At 39.0% G+C, this 10795-nt stretch overlaps 1 protein-coding gene across 1 annotated transcript; it reads right to left on the bottom strand.

Moving 5' to 3' along the window:
* Positions 1 to 4316: 4316 nt before the first annotated feature.
* On the bottom strand, positions 4317 to 10587 carry LOC134002489 (diamine acetyltransferase 1-like). Its single transcript, XM_062441838.1, has 6 exons — positions 10354 to 10587; positions 7545 to 7596; positions 7371 to 7451; positions 6613 to 6714; positions 5801 to 5841; positions 4317 to 4959 (listed from the first exon to the last, which is right to left on the bottom strand). Exons 1-6 carry the CDS (start codon positions 10414 to 10416, stop codon positions 4783 to 4785), a joined length of 516 nt encoding a protein of 171 aa, XP_062297822.1. The 5' UTR covers positions 10417 to 10587; the 3' UTR covers positions 4317 to 4782.
* Positions 10588 to 10795: the final 208 nt, after the last annotated feature.

Here is a 10795-nt window from a genome sequence, read left to right as displayed (position 1 = left end):
TCTCTGCTGCCTAATACTTCCAGTTTTCTACATTTAAAGACAAATAATTACAATAAACTAATAAAATTAAGATCATAATTAAACTAACCTTTTTCTCAGTGTTGTTTAGCAGATTTTTCATCTCCATTTTCATTCCAAACAAATATCAAACACAGAAAAAACAATTAAATATGAGGTCCGAGGTTGATATGAGGGTTTTTTTTTGCACTTCTCCAACACATTTTTAATGTTGCCTATATGTGTATAATCTGCAATATTTGTATACATGTAAACTAATAACATTTAAATAAATAAATAAACTGAGGTAATTACCTAATTTAAAAGAAAATCCCACACGTGGTCGCCACCTTTCATGAAGGGTTAATGCAGTTTTTTGTAGCTTATAATTTAATGATTTGGGGTTTTAAGGCACAAACAGAAGCACCTATAATCTGTCAGGTTTTAATCTAAAGAACAGGTAGAATAAACATTGCAGCTTTAATTAAGGGAGCAAATTCAGTCATTTAATTGTACAAAATCTTCCTTTTACTCATCGGTGTTACCTTTGATGCATTCAGGCTCTCACAGGACGACACTGACCTGACCTGCAGAGGAGCGGGTTAATATTTAACCAGACATAAAGTTTAATAATTCAACATAAACAAGTCAAACCAAAGGTCAGAGCGATTGTAGAGCCTAAATGATCATCATAAACCTGCGTGACTCTGCCAGGGAGATGTTTACGTTGTCTGCTGTTATCCTTGGTCTTGTTCCATAAAGAAAGGTTAGCTAATAAAACTGGTTTATTATGTTAGTCTGGCTCATTTTACAGCTTCCATAAAGCAAGTTTAGCATAGTTCAAGTTCAGTTACCATGGCAACGTATGCTGGAAAACTAACCTGGCCTAGTTGCTGCTGCTTAGCCATGATGACACTGACCTGACAGAAGTTATTTACTATATATTATAATGTGTTGTTGTATATGTGCAGCTTTTAGCCCAAGACACATTTCCTTTAGGACAATAAAGTAAATTTAATCTAATATACTCATACGTATAGGATATATAACTATAACTATATATACAGTGGGGGAAATAAGTATTGAACACGTCAACATGTTTTCCAGTAAATATATTTCCACTGAGGATATTTAAATGAAATTAGTTATTAGTTATTTATTTATTTATTTATTTATTGCTGCTGTTTTAGTTTAAATGTCTCTGGTGATTTTGCCAGAGGTGATTCCAGTATCAGACCTTTAGGGACCGGCTGCTAAACTACTCATTTAACTGGATAACGTAAATAACAACAATACATATTAATACATAGTAGAGTGGTCAGCTATAGTATAATAATAATAATAATAATAATAATAATGGTTCAGAATAAACAATGACAGGTTTCTACAGAGAGGACTCTATAGATAGTTAATGAACCCTGAAGGAAAGATTATATATTAATGACACAACTAAACAAAATACATTAAACCTGTTAATATAAAAGCATTTGAACCTGCAGCATAAGTGTTCATCCCATCTCTAACAGACTAATTAAAGTCGTATAAAACGATAGTCATTTATTTATTTTTAGGGGTCTAAAATCACGTAATGAGTCTGAATACTCACACTAGTCTGATAGCCTGAACATGGATCTTTAGCTTCATCTACTTCGTTTCTCATTTAACCCTCCTGTTGTCCTCGAGTCAAGGAAGGAAGGAAGAAGGAAGGAAAGGAGGAAGGGAGGGAGGGAGGGAGGGAGGGAGGGAGGAAGGAAGGATGGAAGGGAGGAAGAAAGAAGGAAAGGAGGAAGGAAAGAAGGAAGGAAAGGAGGGAAGAATGTAGGAGGGAAGGAAGGGAGGGAGGGAGAAAAGGAAAGAAGGAAGGAAGGACGGAGGAAAGAAGGAAGGTAGGAGGGAGATAGAAAGGAAAAGAGGAAGGGAAGAAGGAAGGAAAGGAGGGAAGAATGTAGGAGGGAAGGAAGGGAGGGAGGGAGAAAAGGAAAGAAGGAAGGAAGGACGGAGGGAAGAAGGAAGGAAAGAAGGACAGAGGAAAGAAGGAAGGGAGGACGGTAGGAGGAGGAAAGAAAGAGAGAAGGAGGGAGGGAGGAAAGAAGGAAGGAAAGAAGGAAGGAAAGGGGAGGAAGGAAGAAGGAAGGAAAGGAGGGAAGAAGGAAGGAAGGGAGGGAGGGAGAAAAGGAAAGAAGGAAGGAAAGGAAGGAAGGTAGGAGGGAGAGAGAAAGGAAGGGAGGAAGGAAGGAAAGAAGGAAGGGAGGAAGGTAGGGGGAGGAAAGAAAGAGAGAAGGAGGGAGGGAGGAAAGAAGGAAGGGAGGAAGGAAGGAGGGAGGGAGGGAGGAAACAAGGAAGGGAGGAAGGAAAGGAAGGAAGGACGGAAGGAAAGAAGGAAGGAAGGTAGGAGGGAGAGAGAAAGGAAAAGAGGAAGGGAGGAAGGAAGGACAGAGGAAAGAAGGAAGGGAGGAAGGGAGGGGGAGGAAAGAAAGAGAAGGAGGGAGGGAGGAAAGAAGGAAGGAAGGAGGGAGGGAGGGAGGGAGGAAAGAAGGAAGGGAGGAAGGAAAGGAAGGAAGGGAGGAAAGAAGGAACAGTCAAAACTGACGGGCTCTATTTGACAAGTCAGGTGTTGGATAATAAATCCTGTTTCCCTCCAGCAGCTCCCTTTAAGCTCTGCACCATGTCGTGTTATATTACAGTTTATTTCATTATGTTAGCTACTTAAAAACTATATTTTTATTTCTTTTAGTTAAATCTTTCATGCATGCCTCCTTTCTTTACTATAATCTCAGAGCTGCACCTTTAATAAATGTTTTTTCTGCTGCTTTCATCCCATAAATCATATTTTCCTCTTTTTCCTCTCAGAGGAATAAATGAGTATTTGGAGCAGCTCGGTGTGCTTCTCCTGTTTCCACCACATTTTCCAGATGTTCACGTCTCTAAGGACAGATGTGTTTTTCCTCTTTTTTTCTCTGTAGTGTTTGACGCAGATGAGACAGGTTGAGTTTAAATGTGAGGCTCAGAGACTTCATTAATATCTAAGTAGACAAAGAAAACCACATAAATGATGTTTTTGGCTTTTTTTGCTTAAATTAGGAACATTTTAAAAGGTTAAACTTGAGTAATGTTTGTATTTAGTATAAAAACTGCTGACTTTCACCTGCAGAATCAAAGCAACGCTCTGTTTAGTCTGCAGAGTGAAAAACAGGAAACATAATAATATCAGTGAAGGTCTCGAACACGCTGTGCTGCTGCCGAGAGTCAAAGTTCATCCTTCACACCGGAGACAGGAGCAGCTAAAAAAAACACGTCAAAGTCCGTTTTTATTGGCTGCTCGGGAACATTTGAGTCTATTGTATCATCATTATATCAAAAAGATCCAGAACGGCTGCTAAATGGACCTTTGGATGAGATTATCTGCTCCAGAACGAACTCTGAAACTCAACTTTTAAATCTCCACCTTAAAGTAGGAAATGAAGATTTCAGTGTCACACATCAGCAATTTATGGGGGAAATTCATCATCTGAGGAAGATCATGAGATATAATCAAAAAGCTCAGGAACAGCTACTAAATGGACCTTTGTGTGAGATTATTTTATCAAGAATAAACTGTGAGAATTAACTTTTAAATCACCAAGAATGACAGAATAATGCAAATCTAAAAACATCTGTAAATCCATGACTTCTGGGGGAAATACACCTGCTGAAGAAGCTCATGTGATATAACCAAAAGCTCCAGAACAACAGCTACTAAATGGACCTTTGTGTGAGATTATTTTGTCAAGAATAAACTTTGAAATTTAAAAGTTAAGTCACCATAAACTAATAATACAAACTTTAAAACATCTAATCTCTTGGGGGAAACTTTGATCTGTTGAAGAAGATCATGAGATACAATCAAAAAGCTCAGGAACAGCTACTCAATGGACCTTTGTGTGAATTAATTTTGTCAAGAATAAACTGTGAAATTTAACTTTTAAGTCAAAATAAACTACCTAATAATGCAAATTTAAAAACATCTGCAAATCCATGACTTCTGGGGAAAATACACCTGCTGAGGAAGATCATGAGATACAACCAAAAGCTCAGGAACAGCTACTAAATGGACTTTAGACTGATATACCTTTGTCAAGAATAACCTTTGAAACTCAACTTTTAAGTCAGTGTGGACATAAACTCATTGAAGTGCTCAAAAAGTGAAAATCTAAACATTTACATCCCTGATAGTCTGCTGAGGAAGATCATGAGATAAAACCAAAAGCTCAGGAACAGTTACTCAATGGTCCAGCAGCTCCTCATTTAACAGATGTGCAGAATCACGACATCACTCCACGTGTGATCAGTTACTGTTTTATTGTAAATTTAAAATCGATTTTTAACATCAAACGTATCAATGACGACGACGATCGATCAAACGTTACGATCGCTGACTCAAGAGTTACATTTCAAAATAAAAGCATGAAAGCAAAGAGATAAAAATAAAAGCTTGCTAACGTTATGAACTACAAACACAAATATACGACATTGCCCTTTTTAATAGATGAACTCAATCAACCCTCATTTATCCTCTGGTTTCTCCTCTTCCTCCTTTTTCTCCTCTTCCTCCTTTTTCTCCTCTTCCTCTTGTTTATCCATTTCCTCTTTTTTCTCTTCTTCCTCATGTTCCTCTTCCTCCTGCTTCTCCTCCTCCTCCTCCTCCTGCTGCTTCTCCTCCTCTTCCTCCTCCTCTTCCTCCCCCTCTCCCTCCTGCTGCTTCTCCTCCTCTTCCTCCTCCTCCTCCTCCCCTCCCCGGGCCTCCAGTCATTCCTCGGCCGGCGTGGCCATCTTGACGAGGCTGGTCTTGTCGAACCTGAACAGCCTCCAGCCTTCCTCCTGAGAGAGATCCTCGGCGCCGCGCCGCTTGTAGTACTGGACCGACGGCTCGTTGTTCTCGGCCACGACGAACATCATGCCGGTGCAGCGCGTCTTCATCGCCAGCTGGAGGACGAAGAGGAGAGAGAGAGAGTTAAAGGAATATCCCGACAATTCATCACCACAAAGACTTTAAATATTTAACCTTCGTGTCGTCCTCCCGGGTCAAATTGACCCCGTCTGTTTTGACTGTTCCTTTTTTCCTCCCTTCCTTCCTTCCTTCTGTCCTTCCTCCCTCCTTCTCTCTTTCTGCCCTTCCTTCTTTCCCTACATCCCCTTTCTTCCTTCCTTCTGTCCTTCCTCCCTCCCTCCTTCTTTCCTTCCTCCCTTCCTTTCTCCCTCCTACCTTCCTTCCTCCCTCCCTTCCTTCTTTCCTCTGTCCTTCTTTCCTTCCTTCCTCCCTACCTATTTTCCTTTCTCCCTCCCTCCCTCCTTCATTCTTTCCTTCCTTCCCTCCTTTTCTTTCTTCCTTCCTTCCTTCCTCCTTTCTTTCCTCTGTCCTCCTTTCCTCCCTCCCTTCCTCCCTCCTTACTTCCTTCCTCCTTTCCTTACTTCCTCCCTCCTTTCCTTCCTTCCTCCCTTGACTCGAGGACAACAGGAGAGTTAAAAAGTTTAATTAAAATCTGTAGTGATATCTTTAATCTATAAATGTGACCTGGATGAGCTTCCCTGTGACTACTGGTTCAAAACAGGATTAAACAGCTTCCTGCACGTCTCCCTTGTAGTTTATAAATGTAGAAATGTGCAATATGCAGAAATTCATGAGCTTCTATAGTAAAGTAAATACACTCGTGCATATAGTCTGTGGTTAGTACTCTTGTATATTTTTTTTACTGTCCACTTTGCTTCACTCTAAAGAACAACAGGATGTGTGCGTTGAACCGAGTCACAGATTAAATGAACTCACGTCACTGAGATGGCGCAGGATCTCCGAGCCGATGCCGAGTCCTGGACGGAGAGAAGAGAGGAAGCACGGGTGAGTGGAGGAGCAGTGTGAGGCGGATTCACACTCCATCATTAATATGCACTGGGTCAAACTAGGATTTGCATTCTGATAGTGTTGCTATAGCAACCGAGGTCAGATATGTATTTGACTGTTTTCCCTGAACGGGGTATAAAGGTAACGAGTCAGAGGTTTGATATAAAAAGGTCCTGAGTGTCGTCTAAGCAATGTTCTGTCTTTAGACCAGGAGACTACATTCTGTATATTATAGATGTGTTGGATCTGACCATATTTGGGCATGGCTCAACCTGTGGTGTTATCTGTGTGGTTTAAAGTCCTGCAGGAGAGAAACTTCAGAACTGAAGGGAGCATCAGAACATAACGTGTACTGATCATTCATTCATTTCTCCTAAAAGTAAAGTAAGTAAGTAAATAAACCTTTTCAATGCAAGACATCCTGGAGTCCTGTCTATTCAATTCAAGCTTTATTTGTCATTTAGGTCCAGCAGCATTCAGTACAATGAGTAAGTCTACAAAAACAAGCTATAATAAATAAATCACAGACTCAGGCTAAAAAAAATATAAATGAAACAACAATAATATGTATAATAAATAACCAAGAGCAGTAGATTAAAAACAGAGCAGCATGTTGTATTAAGTATGTAAGGCAGGAAGATGAAGGTGCATTGATGTATGGGCTGCATAATTAAAATCTCTAACAGTACTGACTGTAGGAGTATTTGTTGTAGTTTGTAGTTTGTAGTATTTGTTCTCACCTCTGTACTCGTCCATCACGTAGAACTCCTCCAGGTACAGCTGCTTGCCGACCCAGGGGTCATAGGTGAAGTAGTACATGGCGAAACCCACCACCTTCGGATCTGAAGAGAGACACCACATTAGATTAAACTCTGACACATCATCATCAAACATCATCATCATCATCATGACTGAGGCGGTTTCTACTTCCTGTCTGCATTATTTCTAGCTGCTCTGCCTCAAACAGGAACCCTAGAAGTGTGCATGTGTTCCTGTTTTTACTATTATTCAGATGTTTGACATAAAAGGAGACGATGTGATCACCGAAACAAGATAAATATGCAACATTAAAAGTCTTCTGTGTCACATGTAAGACTTCACCGAGTTTCTTAGTAAACAAACGATAATCTAATTTAATCTTCCTAAAATGGAACACAAGAGTCAAAACTTGAATTTTGATGCAGTTTGAAGCAGTGTGTGATGTGAGGAATGTCACTTGACTCGTCTGAGCTCGTGTTTAAACAGCAGCAGCTGCAGCCGAGCAGCTGCGGCCGGACGTTGCGCCCCTGAACAAACGCGCCGCTGCAGCTTTCAGTTCTTGACGAAACCTAAATTTATGCCACAAAAGGAGGAAGTGTTTGCTGTATAGACGGAGCCGGCGGTAAAGAGACGCTGTCACGAGGCTCAGAATCAGACATGTGCTGCTGGGAAGTGAGAGAAGTCTGGAAATGAAACATCATGCGACCCGTTTGAACCGGTTTGGATCCTTGTGTCGTACCGTCACTGCTGCTTTCTCCTTGGATTTCAGTGATGATGCAATGGTAGAACGGGGTGTCACCAAATCCATCCTCAAGGAGCTCTGCAGGGGGAAAGTAACGTGTTTAAAGCAGGAGATCAAACGTATTGATTATCTGTGTGTGTAGAAGCAGGAGGAGGAATAATAAGAGCTCACCCTTCTCAGTCAGTGTCACCTGGTGCTCCATCTCCTCATATTTTGCAAGTTCCTGAGACGAGAAACAAAAAAACCTGTGTTTACTATCGAAACGACAAATCAATTCATCGATTGGTTGATTGATACTGCGTTTATGGGGCAAAGAATTGTGACCAAAATATGAACTGAGCTACAAATTATATCATAAACACATGGAAACGCTTTATTTTAAACCTCCTATTTAACATTTCAACACTACAGTTATGATGATTGTCATATATTATAAAGCATTCATTATACAGGTTAATAAATACACTAATAAACCACTAAAAATGTTCTTACACCTGCATATATACTTCTTATTAGCTGGCATTAGAGCTGCAACTACTGTACACATATTTAAGTAATTTTTTTAAGGCAAAAACACCAAAAATTTGGTTCTAACTTCTAAAATTTGAGGATTTGATGTTTTTCTTGGTCACACGTGATAGTAAACTGAATATTTTTGAGTTTTGAACTGTTGATTGGACAAAAGACAGCTGAAAACGTCACTTTGGGCTTTGGGAAATGAGAACAGGCATGTGAATCCCCAAACATCTAAGATACATTAACACTGACTGTTATATCAGATGATTCCAGTTGATATAACTTCAGTTAGAAAGCCAACAATAAGTCGCTTATTCAGTCCTCAGAAAATTAACGATCAAAACAACTGATGGTCCAGTTTCTCAAATGTGAAGATTTGATGTTTTGCAGTTGAAACCGAGTCTCATAGATTAAATAATTAACAGATGAATTGATAATGAAATAATCAGCATCCTTGTTTTGACAGCTGATTATTCATTAAGGTAACTGATCATGGAAATACTCACTGGCTTATCGTAATAGTTTCTGATTAACTTTTTAAGTCTTGAGCTGGAACAATTAAAACTAAATAAAAAGTGCCTAAAATGATTAATTACCTAAGTGGTTGGTGACTGATGGATTATTGTTGCAGCTGTATTGAATATCTTTAGGTTTTTACTCAGAATAATAAAGGGATTAAAAGACGTCAGCTTGGAGTTTCAGGACACTATGAACTTCTATTTCCTGGTGTTTGTTATGTATGTCAGGTAATAACACACACATCACCTCCTCAGCTGCTTTGTTTTGTCCACAACTCAAAATTAATTTGAGAAGCTGGAATCAGGGAATTTGATTTAACATTGCAGCAGCAGCTCTATAATGTATCTTTAGGTTCTGGACTGTGTTTAGATAAAATAAATGATTATATAAGAGACACTTTGAGGTTGCAGGAAGCAGAACTTTTTCCTTTTATTTGTAGCTATATATATGTGATATTGCCCCTAGTTTCACTGCAGTATTAATGTGATTATTTCGGGGTCAGCATGACTCAGTGTTTGTAAGACATCATCCCGTCTGTGGGTCCGGATGTGACTCGTCTGACTGTAAACAAAGCCACCGACACTGATCTCCCACTCGGACATCCTCTGGACATTTCACACCTGCCTGTTGGGTTTTGTTTTTTTTTTTAAAAATCACATATAATAATTGCTTAGTTGTTTGGCCCATAAAATATCATTCTAATGACTTCCTCAGAGGTCTTGCTTTTGTCCACAACCCAAAATGTACTGTCATAAGGATTTAAAACACCAGAAAATATTCACATTAGAGAAGCTGGAATCAGAAAACTTGCAAAATAAATAAATAATAATAACAATAATAGATAGATAGGTAGTTAAAATGTCAAAAAATACAGTTACAACACTACAATAGTTACAACTGAAGGATATTCAGGTAGGACATTAAATAATCAGATTTGGGAAGTTGAATCAGTAAACTTTTGGCATTTTTGTTGGAAAAAAGTGACTAAAACAATTGATTAATCGTTGCACATTATTACTTTAGGTCAACAATACTCAGGTAGGATGTTAAATAGTCAGATTGGGAAGTTGAAACTGCAAACTTTTGGCATTTTTGTTGAAAACTCGATTATCGTTGCAGCTCTATAAAGTACTATCTTTAGATTCTGGACTGTGTTTATTAAGGTGGATCAGGGTAATGTGGGACACTCTTTTTGAAATTCTCACTTGTTCACCACATTTACATATGAATCCAAAACATTATATCAACACCTAATATCATTATGAAATCCCTGAGATGTTTCCTTGTTAAATCAGAATGGCAAATATACTAATGTTCCTTGTGTCAAATCGTTTCAGAATGTGTATGTTTTATAATCTGGAACACTATTATTTAGGCTTAGAAATACTTTGAATTTATACAAAGCAACCTTATCTGCCAAAACTTTCTGAAATGTTCCCATATTTGGTCTTTTAATGTTGTTGACCTACATGTTGTTTTTACTAGTAGCCTGTATCTTCACATGTTTAATGTTAAACAATATAACTAAGACAGTCTGCATACACTAGTAAGCTTTACAATAATTGAATAGAAAAAGAGATAAATGCACGTGAGCCTAGTTGTCCCACATTACCTAATCCAACCTAAAGTAAAGGATTATAAAGAGGTCACCTTGACGTTTTAGGACACTGTGAACTTTTCCCTTATATTTGTAGTTATATATATATATTTATATATTTAATATTACATCTAGGTGCACTGCTGTAATAACATGATTATTATTATGAGGTCCGCATGACTCAGTTGCTGTAACACTGTAAATAACGTGACGTCATCACGCCTGTCAAAACCGGATGTGACTCGTCTAACCGTAAACAAAGCATTCCCCACCTGCCAGTTGTTGTTTTTAATTAAATAATCAGTGTTGTTAAGATGTTTTTGGGTTTTTGTTAAATCGCATATCTACCTTCACCAGTCGTAATATATCAGACACGTCCTTGGGTTCAGCTTTTCGTAATTTATACTCCATTTTCTTCTTTTACTCTTTTTTCCTTTCGTGCGTAATCCTCTGTATGTGAAGTGAAAGATGAGTTGTTTCTTCATTCGCTTCTGAGTGGCTTTTTCCCCGCTGACAGCCTCTGGTCCGGACGCTTTTGTCGAATCAAGAACATCCAGTAGGTATCGCCCTTCGGCTGGGTCGCTGCCGTTCAACTGACCCCTTCTTTGTGAACCGGGCTTTTATACCGGGCTCGTGCTCGAACGCGATTGGTCAGTTGCCAGAGGGCTCATATTTCTGACCAATCAGCGGCGATCACCGGCTGTTTTATATCCAATCAACGGCTAAAGGAATGCTCACGTGACGAGTCTGTTTTCTTTCTGTTATAACGATTGTTTTTGATGTTGAAGGC

The sequence above is a fragment of the Scomber scombrus genome, chromosome 20 (genome assembly GCF_963691925.1).
Source record: "Scomber scombrus chromosome 20, fScoSco1.1, whole genome shotgun sequence".
NCBI classification, from domain to species: domain Eukaryota; kingdom Metazoa; phylum Chordata; class Actinopteri; order Scombriformes; family Scombridae; genus Scomber; species Scomber scombrus.
The sequence above is the reverse complement of the archived record's forward strand: the minus strand, read 5'-3'. Positions and strand labels throughout refer to the sequence as shown.

Bases quoted from the DNA above. Each gene is read 5' to 3' on its own strand.
- LOC134002489 (XM_062441838.1), bottom strand. From the start codon at position 10,416: ATGGAGTATAAATTACGAAAAGCTGAACCCAAGGACGTGTCTGATATA. The intron at 7,452-7,544 runs GTGAGCTCTTAT...TTCCCCCTGCAG, and splicing joins GGTGACACTGACTGAGAAGG to AGCTCCTTGAGGATGGATTT. The intron at 5,842-6,612 runs GTGAGAACAAAT...CTCTCCGTCCAG, and splicing joins CGTGATGGACGAGTACAGAG to GACTCGGCATCGGCTCGGAG.